The sequence below is a fragment of the Jaculus jaculus genome, chromosome 3, assembly GCF_020740685.1.
Source record: "Jaculus jaculus isolate mJacJac1 chromosome 3, mJacJac1.mat.Y.cur, whole genome shotgun sequence".
Lineage (NCBI taxonomy): Eukaryota > Metazoa > Chordata > Mammalia > Rodentia > Dipodidae > Jaculus > Jaculus jaculus.
This window is the reverse complement of record NC_059104.1, coordinates 4452354-4470209: the sequence shown is the minus strand read 5'-3', so window position 1 is coordinate 4470209 and position 17856 is coordinate 4452354. Positions and strand designations below refer to the sequence as shown.

The 17856-nt window shown below is 42.9% G+C and overlaps 1 protein-coding gene across 4 annotated transcripts in view; it reads left to right on the top strand.

The window, feature by feature from the left end:
* Nucleotides 1-17856, top strand: part of Myo16 (myosin XVI) — a 524203-nt gene that overhangs the window by 99087 nt on the left and 407260 nt on the right. Inside the window, exon 1 of one of the 4 annotated variants that reach the window (XM_045145894.1) lies at nucleotides 1293-1888. The exons of 1 other annotated variant lie outside the window; for it this stretch is intronic. In XM_045145894.1, coding sequence (XP_045001829.1) covers nucleotides 1861-1888 — 28 coding nt within the window. In that variant the 5' untranslated portion in view covers nucleotides 1293-1860. Of the gene's footprint in view, nucleotides 1-1292; nucleotides 1889-17856 lie in introns of those variants that run through there. 2 more of the 4 variants (XM_045145893.1, XM_045145892.1) reach the window with 2 other exon arrangements.

Below are 17856 nucleotides of genomic sequence, written 5' to 3'. Positions count from 1 at the left end.
AAGACAGCTGAACACCTTCCTGGTTCTGGAGGAAACAAGTCAGTGTGTGCAGGTGGTCATGGGACACAAGGTAAACCACTTTCCTTCTTTTTCTTCTTCTTTTTTTTTTTTTTAAAGAATTTTCAAGGTAGGGTCTCTATCTAGCTCAGACTGACCTGGAATTCACTATGTAGTCTCAGTGTGGCCTCAAACTCAAGGTGATCCTCTCACTTCTGCCTCCTGAATGCTGGATTAAAGGTGTACACCACTATACCCGGCTCCTTCTTGTCAATTTTAATGTTCGCATTTCACTGAGCACCAGCAGTATGGGCTAGAATCTTTATTATTATTATTATTAAACAAGCTGCTTTTTAAAATAGTTTTAATTATTTATTTATAAGCAGAAAGACACAGAGAGAAGAGAGAGAGAAAATGGGCATGTCAGGGCCTCTAGCCACTGCAAATGAACTCCAAGTTCATGGGTCACTTTGTGCATCTGGCTTTATGTGGGTCCTAGGGAATCAAACCCCGGTCATTAGGCTTTGCAGGCAAATGTCTTAACTGCTGAGCCAGCTCCCCGTGGCCTGTAATCTTTATGTGCTTTATTTCTAGGGGTCACAGGAAATCAAGGCTTTAGGAGGTAAAAATTTCATGTACGTTGACACTCTGGAAAGTGGTGGAAAACAGATTTGAACTCGGGCTCTTCTGATGGAAAACTTGAACTTGTTCTTTGACGTGCGCCTAAAATGGCTAGGATGTTCTTCAGTAAGGGGGGCAGCTGTGACCCCTTGCCATGTGGGCTTGCTTCAGTGTTGAATCGTGTTTGATAAACATACAACTCTTTGAGTATGTCTCAGTGTGGGAATCCAGGCTCTTCCGCAGAAGGATGTGAGCATGTAACAGCAGAAGCAGTACCCTCAAAGTCAGAAACATAAACCCCTGGCTAGCACTACGCATTTTCAGAGAGCGTCGTAAAATGTATTGATTTGCCAGAAAAAAAAAAAAAACACAATTTTTATTTGTCCATGACTTAAATGTGACCTTCTCTAACATGGCTGTTAAGTGAATGATATTTATTTTTATGGTAGTACCTGTGGTGAGGAGAGCATGTGTTTCTTTCTGATTTCAGTTCAGGCTTCTTTCATTGGATGGGTTATGTTATGCACTTAAATTCGTTGCAGCCTGCAGGGTTAACAAAATGCTAAAATTTAAAAGCAAGCACTCACAAGCTTTTGGTGGGTGATTTCAGTTTGGCATGCTGCACAGATAACCACAGAGATGAGCTGTGGGAGGCAACGCCGGCTCTCCCAGCAGATCAAAGTGTCTCCCGTTCTCAGGGACTATTCTGAGCCTCTGCTGTCAATTTCTTATTCACACACAGCAACTGGTGGCAACTAAAAATAGCCCCGCTGCGGTCCCGCGTGGCTGATGGACGATGAGCGCTGGCCGTGCTTGGGGCTTTCCCTGCTGCCCACTGGCCGGCTCAGCCCACTGCCTTCTGAGAGCCCTGGGCAGGCAGGAGGGGAGGCGCACTGCAGTGCACCTCCACGGAGCTCGGGCGGCCGCACGTGAGCACCCATCGGAGCGGGGGTGCTGGGGAAGTGGCTCTGGGAGCCTGTCAATCAAGAGCGCTTGGGCAGCACGTGCACAGGCTGTGGCTCAAACCCACCCTGGAGGGAGGCTGCTCTGAGCACCAGCTGCTGAATGAGAATGAGTTTGAAGCTTTTTGCAAGATCATGGATCCTAGGCTCCGTTCAATAATGCATTCCGTGGTAAACTGTTACCTGAGTGAAGACCCTAAATTATGCATTTCCTGGGGATCACAGTTGTAGCAGAAGAGGATGCTGGAACCGCAGCAGGATTCCTGCCTGAGGTGGAAAGATGTCTCACTATCATTTTATCAAGTGCTGTAAGTAAGCCGCATGCTTTGTGGGGTGGTTATTTCTCTTCTCAAACTGTTATGTTAGGCAGATGCCAAAATTCAGACAGGTGTGTTCTGGGGTACCACATCTTGATGAGTGACACGAACTGGTGACGTTAAAGGTTTTTTTTTTTTTGTTTTTTTTTGTTTTTTTCCCAGACTGAATATATGACCTTCTTATTTCAAATTGTAGAATAATTCTGTTCTTGGCCAATTGCTATAATATAAAAATCTGTAAAACATTAGCATATATAAAAGATACCAGGAACAATCATAAAGGAGGATGGGGATAAATCAATACATAGAAAGCTGTTGGGTAAGGACGATTTATGGTATTAGGACATTTGGATAAAGTGGTTAAAACTTACTTAGCTAATCCATGACTAAAGTCACCCAGAGGCTCACTTTAGTCTTGAGATTCCCTGCTGAGGTCTGATGCCATGCTGACCTTCTCAGCTCCATCTTCAGGGTAGCCTTGACTGTGAACTTTTGTCCTTGCTTCATTCACCTTGCAGTGACTCTGCACCCAGCCCCATACACAGATGCTCGTACGTAGAGTAGGATGCCTGCAGCATTCTCACAGGCTCACCAAGGCTTTCTTGGATGCTCAGATTTTACAAGATGCTCCAACCTAGGCATGACTTGCACGTAAACCCTTTCTGGATAGTAATGAGGAAGAGGAAGACATATTTATAGCAAATGTGGCTTGCTAGATGGAATTCTTTTCTTATAGCACTTCTGCAAACTTCTGTACATTTATATTATGATCTTAAAGTGATAGATGACTTTTTTTTTAGAGAACAGTTTTTTGTTGTTGTTGTTAGGATTGAGGTTTTGCTGACAAAGGACATCACAATGTTAATTATGTCCCATGATCACAGAACAGTTTTTTAAGTGGATGTTGAGTTCATCCAAAATGAGACTGAAAAAATTAATATGGTTGGGATAAAGGAAATATTTGTCTTTCTGTTATTTCTGGTAGAGAATGTATACAAAGAGGATAGCTATATGGTTATTGAAATAAAATGCCTTGCTAAAAAGGATTTCTAAAAGCATGCTGCTAGCTTGCCTTTAACCCCAAGAAGGTTGCACAAATGAGCATGTAAGTTTGTGTACTGTCTCTTTAATTGATGAAAATTGTGGACCTAGAATACTTAGGACATGTCAAACAGTCTTATTTTTAAATCTTTAACTTGTGGGGAGATTAACTTACTGATATATATAGTGCTAGTTCTTAAACTGATTCTCATATAGTTTTGCTGTCTGGACTCTGCAGAAGGGATTCCTGAAACCCTCTGCATCATTTTTACAGGGAACCCCAATGCTTATGCAAAAGATGAATACACCTGGTAGGTGGCAGCCATGAAGTAGGAGCCCCAGCACAGAGGGGCAGAGTGACACGGACTTGAGGCGTTCAGGGCACTCTTGATCACCAAACATTGGATGAGGCTAGCTTTCCTTGTGTTGTCTTACTTTGGTTTCATTGAATTATTTGTATTTCAAACCATTGGAAGGAAGTACTGGACATAATTCTTAAAATTGGTCACTAGAGGGCTGGAGAGATTGCTTAGCGATTAAAGCATTTGCCTGCAAAACCAAAGGGTCCTGGTTCGATTCTTCAGGTCCAACATAAGCCAGATGCCCAAGGGGCACATGCATCTGGAGTTCCTTTGCAGTAGCTCAAGGCCCTAACACGGCCATTCTCTCTCTCTCTCTGTATGCCTCTTTCTCTCAAATAAATAAAATATATTTAAAAGAAATGGACAGTAGAAATGAATAAACCCAGAATTAATGAATTGATAATAAAATAATAATTTCTGTTAATGAGCATGTCCCAGATGGTGGGAGAAAAATCTTCCTGATGAATTTATGAACATTATTAAGAAGTGTGTACCAAAGATTCACCCAGTTCCTTAGCTCTAAGTGAACCCATGACTATTCTCCCCAACTTCTGGTGGTGCGCGTGGGGAGAATAGTATAATTTCATGCAAGGTTGAGAAGTTGGATTTTACTGTGGCTTGAGCAGCCAATGGGTGTTCTCTGTCCTAGAAAGACTGCTCTGCTGCATCTTGAAGGGTGACTACAACAAGATGGAAATGTGAGGACCCCTCACCAAGAGGAGTTCTTTTTTCTTTTCTTTTTATAATAATCACAGATCACAGTGTGTGATAGTTACCTTCTTGTTGCTGAATCAGAGTACCCAACCAGAAGCAACTTGTGGGAGGAAAGGGTTTATTTTGGCTTACACTCTCCATGGTTGCAGGAGAACGTCTTGCATGGGCCGAGGCTGGGTATCACCTCCTTGCCAACATCAAGTGTACACTAGCAGCAAGAAAGTGAGCCAACTCACTTGGTGGCATGTTATATGGTCATAAGCCTCATGGTCGATCCCTAACAACACACCTCCTCCAGCAAGGCTCACCTCCCAAAATGCCACTAACTACGGAGCAAGCATTCGAAACTCATGAGTGTATGAGGGATATCTGATTCGAACCACCACACAGGGTAAAGGTTGCTTCAGATGGAGGAGGATTTCCCAGACTGCATTTCCTTTTAGTGTGTGGGAGCTTTATCCATTACTTTCTCATTTTCTGGTCCAAAATAACTGACCAGAAGCTGCTTAAGGAAGGAAAGAGTTTATTTTCAGTTTGCCGTTCCAGGGGGTAGAGTCCTCCGTGATGGAGAAAGCTTGGACTGGTTCGAGAAAGTGGTGTCATATCATCACATTAGCAAGGTGGAGGTAGAAAGAGGGGAAGCAGCCAGCTTGGCGGGGCAGTGATACCTCAAGATCTGCCCCCAGTGACACACTTCCTCCAGCAAGGCTTCCCCTCCTGAAGATTTCACAACTTCCTTCAACAGTATCACCACCTAGGGGTCAAGTATGCAAATACAAGGGTCTACCAATGGGGAGCATTTCATTCAAACCACCACCCCTCTCCCCACACGTGAATGAATGAATGCATAAATAAACTGGCCAGTGTCTCTGTCCTCCTGCTCTCATCTAAGCACATGGACTCAAGCAGTACTGTTTGCAAAAGGGAGGCAGGTTAGAGTTATTTATACTGGATATTATCCAAGCTTATAATACTCCCAACTGCCAGGAATGTGCTGTGAGAGGAAACTTCTACTTACCACATGACACAAAGCTACATTCCCCCCATGTCTAGCCTTTCGTCCTCATAGCTGCCATTCTGCTGAGTGACAGCCTGCTCTCCTACCTCCTTCACAGGCTGCTCCCTGTCCAGGGGCCCCTGTGTGGTTGTGTGCATGCCCACCGCCACGCAGAGCGCCAGGCCTGCTCTCCTCACTCTCTTCCGTTACCCTTTCCTACTATGTCACTGGATTGCCTCCACCATCCCCGAGTTAACAGGGAGCTTGTCGGCCCACCTTACTCCCTGTTGCAGTCAGCTTCACATTGCTGGGACAAACAGCCAAGCAAAAGCAGCCTGCAGGAGGGAAGGGTTTATTTCAGTCGTACAAATTCCAGGGAAGCAGCATCAATTACACAAAAAGCTGGCTCACTCCCAGCGATCCAAGCAGAGAGACATCATCCAACAGCCAGCAAACACCAACAGCACAAGCATCCAGAGCCCAAGCTGCTCTCCACACGTCGTGGGGATCTTTCCCCTAATATCCCTTAGGGCTAGACTCCATGCATTCAAACTCTCACTCTGCCTTTGAGTCCAATCTATTTCTGTGATTTCATGGCTACACTTGGAAAGACTCCTGAACATGAGATGTCATCCCCTCACCCCGTTTTCACCATCCCAACCACTCACATTGCTGAGCACATCATACTCTCTGAATCCACATTGAAGAGCTCAGTTTGTGAGGCTCAGAGCACACCAGAACTTCCCCCTTACTTCAGGTGATGTCTGACTTCACACCTGCCCCATGTTTGCATCCCAGGACCTCAGGTTTTCTCCTTCCTTAGTGATGCTCCACTTCCCGCAGTTGCTGGCTCCCTTCTTAGCACATGTTCCCGACCCCTCTCCAGATATCCATGGACCTCCTCCCCTACAGCCTGAAACACCAACTGTTTTCTTCAGTACATATCTTTCGCCTGGACGGCCTCTCCTCTGCCACTCTCCTTTCTTCCTTCATAATAGAGTCATCTCTTCTTGACAGTGATAATGTGTCTGAGGACTCTTTCTTGATATTGAATGGCAGGGTTGTATCCACAGCACTTACTAAACTCTCATGGATGACCACTATGGCATCATAGTCAAGCCAGGACTGACCGGAGCTGAATTAAATGGCACGTGGGGCTTGGATCTTTTGAATGGCACGGGATGGTTTTCCCTCTAAGCTGTAGTGTCTCAGAGTCCCATGAACTGCATCTTTGCCAGGCTCAAAGGGCCTCTCTCCTCCCCTGTTGTGGCCTCAGGGTTGGAAACAGTTTCTTGGGAGTTTCTGGATTTTGTCAGACTACTTGATTTCTCACATTTTTAACTAGCCATATTTGTTTAAATCCATTTTCATTAACTTACATTGGATTTTACCTCTTTTCTTATCAGCTCTGTGGAATCTTTCATATAAGGAAAGATAAAGTTTAGGCATGTGCCAAAAATAGTCTTTCTGTCTTGATCTCTTGTCTGTTTGGGTGTTTATTGTGAATTAATCCTACTGATATAGATATAGAAGACCAGGTCTCTCTATTTTTTTTTTTTGTGGATTTTTAATCCTTGTGTACATTTTTAATTTAAAAAAAAAAACATTATTGGGCTGGAGAGATGGCTTAGCGGTTAAGCGCTTGCCTGTGAAGCCTAAGGACCACGGTTCGAGGCTCGGTTCCCCAGGTCCCACATTAGCCAGATGCACAAGGGGGCGCACGCGTCTGGAGTTCGGTTGCAGTGGTTGGAAGCCTTGGCGCGCCCATTCTCTCTCTCTCCCTCTACCTGTCTTTCTCTCTCTGTCTGTCACTCTCAAATAAATAAATAAATAAAAATATTAAAAAAAAACATTATTTAAGAGAGAGGGAGAGGAGAAGGAGAAAGGGAAAGAAAGAATATCTGGGTGCACCAGGGCCTCTTGCCACCACAAATGAGTTCCACACACATGTGTCGCATTGTGCATCTGTCTTTACTTGAGTACTGGAGAATCAAACCCAGGCCAGCAGCCTTTGCAAGCAAGTGCCTCCAACTAAGACACATGTCAGCCCCTCTTTGGTGGACTGTACATTCATCTGTTGCTCTGTGGATTATTTGCTTAAAGCCTCACCATGTGTCGTTTACATCTGATTCCAAATATGTATCTTTACCGTTTTAAGCTCTAATCTTTGTGCATTTAAGGTGCATGTCCAATGATAGGTGGAGGCCATTTCCTCCTGCACTCATGCCATCATTTGAAAGCTGTTGCTCATTGGATTCCTGAGTGTATTCACACCTGGCTTTTGATGAGCTGCATTGATCCATTGATCTGTTTCCTTAGTTCAGGACATGCTGTTTTTTGTTTGTTTGTTTGTTTTGGTTTTTGGTTTTTTGAGGTAGGGTCTCACTCTAGCCCAGGCTGACCTGGAATTCACTGTGGAGTCTCAGGGTGGCTTTGAACTCATGGCAATCCTCCTAACCTCTGCCTTCCGAGTGCTGGGATTAAAGGCGTGCGCCACCACACCCGGCTAGGACATGCTGTTTTGATCACTGTGGCTTGACAGTAAGTTTTGATATTTGCTAAGTCAGATTTTCTCTGATACAAATTTTTATGACTTCCTTATATAATCTGAAATGTTTGCTTTTCCATTCAATATTAAAATAATTTCAAATAATCTTTTAGAAAGGAAATTTCAAGTAGCTTTTAATAAAATGTACCCAGCAATTTATTTATTTTTTTAAATTAGGTCCTTGCTTTAACCTAAGCTGACCTGGAATTCACTCTGTAGTTTCAGACTGGTCTTGAACTCACAGCAGTCCTTCTACCTCTGCCTTCCAATTGCTGGTTTAATGGCTTGTGCCACCATGCCTGGCTCCTAATTTAAGTTCTCAAAATACCAAAGAATAAGTTCTGCAGATCTTTTGTACATCCATTCTACAATATAAATTGGTTGCAACACATAATCACTATTCTGTCTTTATGATAGTAAACCTAAAATTTAACAATATTTTACTATTTTATCAATAGGATTTTATTGAATATTATGGACACTAATACTGCTATCATTATGGTAAGAAATATTGAGCTAGAAAACAGTGAGTACGGTTAAGAGAAAGATTGCTCTTTCATGTGAGTGAGCCTGTTCTTCCTATGCCGTAGGTGGAGAAGCAGCTGGGTGGAAGAGAGTGAGGCACAGTGAGGTGTGTCTGCTGTCAGCCAACGGGTGGCTTTTATTCAGGTTTTCTGGAATGGCATGGGGTTGCTGTGTTTTGTGGGCCTGACCATATGTCTCTGTGTACAGCTATGTTGACACTGCATTATTAAAGGCTGGTCATTGTATCTGGACGGTTCCAGACCCACATCCTCACTTGACATCTGCCGTTCTAATGCGCTTCTCTCTCAGGTTGTCTGTGGATGACAGGTGACTGCTCTTTCTGTGGTTCTCGTACTTAATGCTACCTTAGAGACACAAACAGGACTCTGTAGCTCAACTGAGCTGGATATGTGTTTTATTTCCTTCTGTTTCCCTCATTCATTTCTGTACTTACTACTGAATGAAATCTTACTAGTCGCTGTTATTTTCTAAGCAAGGCGCAAAGGTTAGGATGCATGAGAAATAACCCAGTGAATGTAGCTGCCCTCGTGAGCGTCCCCTGTCAGTGCAACACAGCACAGAACTGAGAAAACAGACACGGATGAAAAGTGTAGCAGCAACCAGTGTGTGTAACTTAAGGAAATTGATAGTGGTAATGAGTGCCGTGAGTATAGAGTTTGTGTGAGAAACAATTTAAAGTAGGGTATTTAAGGAAGGTCTCTTGAGATATAGTTTCTGGTTTTCCCATTTTATTAGCACACATAGTTGTACATAGTATTTGCACAAAATTGCACGTACATTTGTATGCATGTGTGTAATGTATTTGACCATATTCACACTTAATTCCCTTGCTTTTCCAAATTGGTCCCCTTTCTATGTCATGGATTTTTTTTTTAAATCCAGATTTTTACATATTAGATGACACACTTGATATTTGTCTTTCCCAATCTGCTGTTTTTGTTGTTGTTGTTTGACACCATGGCCTCTAGTTTTATGCATTGACTAAAAAGGCATGGTTTTACTCTTCTTTATGTCTGAATGATAATATTCCATTACACATGTGTGATCTTGCGACCTTTTCAACCAGCACTTGTCTGTTGCTGGGCACGGGGCTGAGTCTGTGATTGCTGCTGGGGGGCGGCCCTAGATTCCTTGGGTGTATCCCCAGAAGCTAAAAGATGGGCCAGATATACCTCTGTTTTCAGTTTTTTCCAGGAAAGTCCATATGGGTTGTTCTTGTGTTCCTAAGAACTTTGAGGTATATTTTATTAGATTATGCATTTGCAACCTCTCTGATTTTCTCAGTGTATATACAGGAGATGCATATATACATACATACATACATACATACATACATACATACATACATATATATATATATATATATATATATATATATAAACTATACGTACTCTTTATGTATACATAAAGAATATGTATAGTTTGGAATTTTTATATCTTTTTTGAGGCAAACCCAGCAGATATTTTTTATGAGATAGAGAGAGAGAGCGAGAATTGGCACGAGCCGGGCATGGTGGTGCACACCTTTAATCCCAGCACTCGGGAGGCAGAGGTAGGAGGATCGCCGTGAGTTCCAGGCCACCCTGAGACTCCATAGTGAATTCCAGGTCAGCCTGGGCTAGAGTGAGACCCTACCTAAAAAAAAAAAAAAAAAAAAAAAAGAATTGGCATGCCAGGATCCCCAGCCACATCGAACTCCAGACACATGTGCCACCTTGTGCGCATGTGCGACCTTCCTTGAGCATCTGGCTTGCATGGGATCTGGGGAGTTTAACGTGGTTCCTTAGGCGTCATAAGCAAGCACCCTAACCGCCAAACCATCTCCCCAGCCCATATCTTTTTCATATATTATTGCTTTATTGATATGTAATGATCATCCTATCCCTTCTGAACAATGTTGGCTTGAAGCTTGCTTTATAATACAGGAGTATAGCCAGCCCTGGTGGCTTTCAAACTCCACTGACACGGACTGACACTTTCTGTCTTTTCACTTTCAGTGAATCTGGACCTTTGCTGTCATAATGAGTTCCTTCCTTCCTTCTTCCTTCCTTCCTTCCTTCCTTCCTTCCCTCCCTCCCTCCTTCCCTCCCTCCCTCCCTCCCTCCCTCCCTCCCTCCATCCCTCCCTCCTTCCTTCTTCCTTCCTTCCTTCCTTCCTTCCTTCCCTCCCTCCTTCCTTCCCTCCCTCCCTCCCTCCCTCCCTCCCTCCCTCCCTCCCTCCCTCCCTCCCTCCCTCCTTCCTTCCTTCCCTCCCTCCCTCCTTCCTTCCTTCCTTCCTTCCTTCCTTCCTTCCTATCATATCCCCTTGCTCTCTCAATCAGTCTCTCTTTTATTTTTATGTCACAGTCTTTTCCTCCTATTATGGTGGTCTAGTGTAGGCAGTGTCAGGCACTGTGAGGTCATGGAGATCCAGGCCATTTTGTGTCTAGAGGAGCACATTGTAATGAGTCCCACCCTTCCTTTGTCTCTTACATTCTTTTTGCCACCTCTTCCACAATGGACCTTCAGCCTTGGATGATGTGGTAGAGATACTTAAGTGCTGAGCACTCCTCTGTCACTTCTTCTCAGCACCATGGTGTCTTCTGAGTCATTCCAAGGTCACTACCATCTGAAAACAGAAGCCTCTCTAACCAAAAATGAGAGTAGCATTAATATATGGGTATGAACATTAAGAGAAGTGCTTGCCAGGCAGTTTGGTGAGCATAGTATATACATTTAGCCAGACTTCAGCAGCCATTATACCCACAGGGCTCATGACTACCCCTGCTGTAGGTTTTCAGTAACAAGGATGTATTTCCTCCTATGGAGTGGGCCTCCAGTCCAGTTAGAGAGTGGTTGGTTTTGCCCATAACAGACATGCTACTATTGTACCCATTGGCTCATTTGGCCTGGTTGGCCAAATTTAAGGCTTGCAGTATCCACTGTTGAGTATCTCCACTGGTGATTTCTCTCTCTCTGTCCCATTGAACTGTATGCAGCATAGCTTTTTCCAGCTTCCTGTCAGCTGGTCTTCACAGAGGAGGTTTTAAGGTCAGTTCCAGCAGGATTTTTCAATGACCTTCCAGCCCAAGTATGTGGAGTCTTCAGCAGTAGGGTCCTATCATCTATTCCTGGTGGGAAACCAAGGGCCTCAGCAATGGCCTATAATGTGTTGGGGGTATCAGTGACCTCCCTGGCCAACAACTCATAGGAAAGTATCTCATCTCTGGCATGGAAAATTCTCCAGTAACAATCTATGGATTCTGAGTGTTCCATTGTCCAAAAATGTAGGTTTCCATATTTATATACTCTTAGATTTTGATTAGCCCTCCTCCACCATTCTTTTACTCAATCTCTTCTCTTGACCTAACTTAGACCTTTTCAACCCCCATTAATCTGTTCTTCTACTTACCCATCCCATTAAGTCCCCTCTCTCTCCCCTTCTATTCCCTGTATATCACCTTTCTAGCTTACTGGCCTCTGCTACTGAATTTTAGTCCTACTCACATAGAAGACCAGCCACTTCTAGCTAGGATCCACACATGAGAGAGAACATGTGATTTGGCTTTCTGGGCGTGGGGTACCTCAGTAAGTATAATCCTTTCCTGATCCATCCATTTTCCTGCAAATTTTAATTTTCTTTACCACTGAGTAGAACTCCATTGTATAAATGTGCCACATCTTCATTATCTATTCATCAGTTGAGGGACATCTAGGCTGGTTGCATTTCCTAGTTATTGTGAATAGAGTGGCAGTAAACATGGTTGAACAAGTATCTCTAGGGTAGTGAGATGAGTCCTTAGGACATATGCCTAGGAGTGCTATAGCTAGGTTATATGGTAAATCTATTTTTTGCTGTCTCAGGAACCTCCACACTGATTTCCACATAGTGAGTTTCTTGAATACAGTAAGTAGTTGGATCTTCATTATTAATCCATTTAGCCAGTCTGTCCCTTTTAATTGTGGAGGTTAAACTATTTATACTGGAGCTTATTACTGAAAGTATGTGTCAATTTCTCCCTTCTATGTCTTAGAGGTTTGCTAGTTCAGTGAGTCAGTAATGTCTGATTCTTTACAATCATATTTTTATTTTCTAGGGTTTTATTCTCTCCCAAACTTTTGTGTGTGTGTGTGTGTGTGTGTGTGTGTCTTTCTTCATTTTCTATGTATAATAGTCCATTAAATACCTTCTTCAAAGCTGTTTTAGTGTTCATGAATCTCTTTTGTTTATGTTTCCTATAGGATATCTTTATATTTATGATTCAATTTTAAAGGACAACTTTGCTAGATTTGGTGATTTACTTTGGCAGATCTTTTTATCAGGACTTGAAATATATCAGTCCATGCTATCTTTTTTTTTTTGTTCTGAGTTTACTGTTCTTCAGGTGGGTTTTCTTTTGAAAGAAACTTTGCATGCCTCTGACATAGCTTGGACAGTCTTTGCTCTCTTCAGCATTTCAACTATAATGTCTATTTGGACTTCTTTATCTCTTCTGTTCTTGCTGTTCCTGGATAATCATTTAATATTCTTCTTCAGGTTTTTTGTTAGTTTTCTTCTATTGAATTTTATGGAATATATTTCCCATCCTTTTACTCTGTGCTTCAGGCACCTCTTCTACAACAAAGATTCACTGGCATGGTCTTTCAGTCCTGCTTCACAGGTCTTGAATGCTGTGGTCAGTATTGCTTTATCATTTTTTCTCTATTATTTTATTAATGTAATGATTCCTCAACCTTGCCTTCAATCTACCTAATGTAGTGCATTAATGATGCTTTTAACATCATTAAGGTTTTAAAAACTCTTTTGTGTTTGTGTTTACCTTGTGTGTGTGTGTGTGTGTGTGTATATATATATATATATATATATATATATATATATATATATATATATGCATTTGTGTGTATATAGGTGTGAGCGTCAGGGTACACATGCCACAATGTTTGTGTGGAGGTCCGAGAACAGCCATGGATATTGGTCCTCATAATCTGCTTTGTTTGAGGTAGCACTCTCCTTTTCATCCCTCCCCACTACCTTTTAGAGATTCTCTTGTGTCTACCTTTCATCGTCCATAGTTGCACTGAGAATACAGACACACACTACTATATACAGTTTCTATTGGTGCAAGAGATCTCAACGTAGGTCCTTTTGCTGGTGCAGCCATTACTCTTATTCACTTAGCAATCACTACAGTCCCTCTATTCAATTTTTAGTTGGATTTGAGGTCTTATTTCCAGTATTCCAGTTTGTTTTACTTGTCAGAATGTCTATCTCTTTTGCTGAATTTCTTTTGCAGATTATAAAATTTCTCCTTCAAGGCTTGCATTTACTACTTCATTAATACATCTATTTGAATCTTCTTCAAGGTCATTGATCATTCAAAGTATACTTTTGAATACTTTGGTGGCAATGTATCTCATTTTAATATCATTTGGTTCTACCATTGAAAAGCTGTGAACTTTTTAATGTTGTATTTCCTTGATCTATCATATTTATTATATTTCTGTCTTGTGATCTGAGTATTTTTTGGGATAGATATCTTTGCTAGCTTCATATTGAGGTGTTCTCAGTGGTCAGACTTCTCTTAAGGGGTTCAATCTCTAGTACCCCTTAGAGAGGTGACAAAATTTTCCAACAACACTACCATTAAAACAAATCAAATACAATGATACAATATAAACCAATGAAATACAACTATTACAAGCTATTAGTTCCCACAGAAAATAGAGTAGTAAAATAATGTAAGCCAAACTATTAAGGTCAAACTATCAGGTAAGGTCAAACTATAAGGTAAAAAATAATTATGATAAAAGAATGAGGTAAAAGAAGGCCACATGAAAATGAAAAAACAAAAAGCATGGTTGAGAAAGAATAAAGGAGTCAAGAGAAAAAGATATAAAAGCAAAAGATAAAATTATATTCAAAACAAAGTCATATGCCTAAATAAATTCAGACAAATATAAGAGCAATGGGAAATAGAAGTACGAAATATTTCTTGTAAATAAAGAATTGGAGACACGGATCCAGTGGGCAAGGGAGCCTGCTGTACAAGCACGCGGCCCTCAATCCCGTCCGCAGCATCCACATAAAAATGGGACTAGCTGCACATGCCGTAGCCCCAGCGCTCAGAGGACAGAGCAGGAGTCTTGCTAGAACTCACTCTCACTGGTCAGCAGGTCAGACTGAAAGACTGAATTCCAAGGCCAGTGAGAGACTCTGCCTCAGGGAAATAAAGTAAAGAGTGATAAAGGAGGCATCTGACATCCTCCACATGTGTACATGGGCCACATGCATTTGTACACACACATGGCCATACACCACACACACACACAATATACATGCACCGAAGTTAAAAAAAAAATGCTAAGATTATAATTATGTGAAAACAGACTAAACTGGGTAGCCCCTTCTCTGGTCCTCTACTTCCGGAGAAGAGAACCTTTGCTGGAGTCGGCGAGCTCTGCTCCCAGGGTACTGGTTCCTTCTGCACGGGCTGAGGGCTGGCTCAGTCTAGGGATGGCTGTGAGCTTCAGGACTACACTTAGGACCTGCTGCCTGTCCCCGTGGTTCTGTGGACTGTGGGCCAGGCAGGGTTCCACTCACGGAGCGCCTCCGCCTCCCACAGGCGGCAAGTGTCGAGTATCCTCTGAGTCCATCACCCAGCAGAGAAGCCAGGTTCGGAGCTCTGCTCTCGAAATGGAGCATCGCCGAAACTAGTCACTCTGCCCACAGCTCTCAGGGCTGTTAGACACCACACCACCAACCAGTAAAATACCCTGTGGGAAGGAGGAGGCTGTGGAAATTGAGTGATTCCAAGTGCTCCTGCAGATCTGGGCTGAGAGCTCTTGGGGAAGCCCCACAGAAAACACAGTCAGCAGGGCTGCAGCTCCAAGAGCAGCCACAGACCACAAGCCCCGAAATCGCTCATTCTGTGCAGCAACCCATAGGTGATAGGCTGCTGCTCCCCAGTGGTGGGGCCACTGACCACTGCTCCTTACACAACTTATGCTCCTCAATGTTTGAACCTCCCAGAGGATCCATGACAGACCATCCCCACCACCATTATATCTGCCTCTGATGGCATTTCTTTCCCAGATGTTGTGACAGAACCCCACCCGTGCAGGCTCCTTGATTTGTGACCCAGAATACCCCTGCGAATGGGGTTCCGAGTGGCAGCTATACGTGAGCTGTCTGTCAGCATTTCTCTATTTGCTGTGTCATGACCCCAGCCAGACTGCATCCTATCTTCAGATCTGAAATGTCCAAGCTGAGTCTATGTTTGTCTCTCTGCCTGAATGTTCCAACCAGGAGGGACCTAGATGCTCATGTGCACACTGGTGACAACAGTTGAAACTTCTAAACTACTTCAGCCATAGGAATGGAACGTAAAGGTCTGAGTTGGTGAGATCATGTCTGGAGAGCAGTTGGAAAGGAGCAACAATGAAGTGGGTCCCGTGATGAGTCAGCCCAGCTGGAAATGGAGAAACGTGAATGAATTTGAAAGAGAATTAAGAGACAGGAAATTGAGACCTTCCAGTGAAGCTCTGAAATGAAGATGGGGAGGATGAAAGAAGGGTAACACCCAGGGCCGGCTTGTAGTCTCTTCACTGACCAACAGTGTGTGTACAGTGTTATGGAAGGACAGGCTTGGAGCGTGCTGGACATCAAGCTGTCCAGGATAGAGTTGTAACACAATACAGGAGCCCAGTGAGGTGTGTGGGGCAGGAGGGATCATGCCTTCCACTCTCTTTGTGTCCTTTAGTCACCTATCATGTTATGATCATGATAACACCACAACATCAACACCAATGCCTGTGACAGCCACGCAGGCTTGGATGACCCCTGACATCAAGATGACTTTTTCACTCACTGTCACAACTGGACTGATGGTGAAATGGAACCTGTGGTGTCTTGAGTGTGATATTTATGTGAGAATGACGCTCTTGAGCATCACTTTGGGTTTCAAGCCATGGTGACTCTTCTGCTTCCTGAAGGAATGCATCAGCTGTGAAGTCTATTTAAATGATTTTTTTTAAGCTCAGGAAAGCTAAGCTGACTGTGTATTTACAATGCTAGCTAGAGGTCACTGTGGAAAGTTCAAATAATGTTATCTCCACAGATAGTTGTGGTTTAAAAAAGCTAATTAGAAGGTGCTCTACCCTTTGAAACAAGATAATAAAATGCAAAGGGAACATTATGACAACCTGCGAGTCAGCTCTGCATGCTAAACACTGTACTCAGTTTTGTTTAGTTCAGCTTTAAAGGTCTGTTACTGAGAGCAAAAGGTTTTGAAAAGGATAATTAAAGGCAAGAAGTTTAAGGGTCCTCTGAATCTGGGAAGATTAAGAGACTTGAATTATTTATTATCTAGAAATAAAGAATGACAGGAGAAGCAGATACAAATTAATGAATGGCTTGGGAAATCACTCAGCCATTCCTCTTCATTCAGGCTCTCAACAAGAGGAAGCCATGCATCGACGTGAATGAACAACACGTACAAGACCAATGCTCGGCATGCTGCGTGGAACTTCATGTTTAAACCGATGATCGACATGCGGCATGGCGCTTCATGTTTTAAGAATGTTAAAGTCATTGCTAGAGATATTATCTATTGAGTTGATTCCTGAATACCTAGTTCATTATCCTTTTTCTCACATGCATGTGCATGCAATGTGTATACAAGTTGATGTTAGTGAGTGCACGTGTGTTTGTGCCTGTGCACATATGCACATGGAGGCCAGATGTTGATGTCTGTTGTCTCCCTCTGTTTGCCACTTCATTGATTATGAGAGTATCTCTCAATGATCCCATACCTCATTGATTCAACCAGTTGAGGTAGCCAACATGATCTCCTTCCACCCTTTTGAGGCAGGGTCTCTCCAGTTGTCTAACCACTGCTTCTAGGTGTGCCTGGCTCCCCCTCTTGTTGCCATTGGTGGTCGGGATGACAGGCAGGTGCACCGCCTTGCAAGTGGCTTCACGTGGGCAGTGAAGAACAGCTAACTCAGGTTGACTGGATACGTTCTAAGGTAGTCCTCTGCCACCCACAAGTGTAACATGCACTTGCCTATACACACACACACACACACACACACACACACACACACACACACATACACATACATACATTCACATACATACACAAATAATAAAAATAAGAAAAAAGACTTAACTACTATTTCTGTTCTTGAGCTTAATTCAACACCTTCGATTTTATTAAAATATTTTATTTCTTGAGCTCCCAGAGCAGAGTCACATGAGACAGGATCCTCAGATCATCTCATGCCATTGTCATCTAGCCTTGTCCGTTTACAATTACTGTCTACGGCTTCTGCTCTGGCAAGAAGAGCATAGAGCTGGAACTGTATTACAAACTCACATTTTCTAAAGAGCAGATGGGAAGCTCTGGGGAGTAGGCTGGGGTTGGTTATATGCTTGTCTTTGAAGATCTTTGTTCTTTTGTTTCATTGTCATTGTATGTGCAGAATAAGAGAAACAAAAACCCTCTGGGATCTTTCTGTAGCAATGGATTCCAAGAATAAAAGTCCTGCCTGAAGAAATGGGTGCACAGATATCAGTGTCTCTGTGTGTGTGTGCACGTGTGCACACGTGTGCATGCCGGTGGGTATATATACCACCTCTGTGTAAGCATACCAATTTTCTTCCTAGACAACAATTTTATAGGCTTTGAGCATTCACAGAAAACATCTTAATAACATGGGACAAACACTAACATGAATACATTTTCGCAAAATACTCACACTTCGTATATATG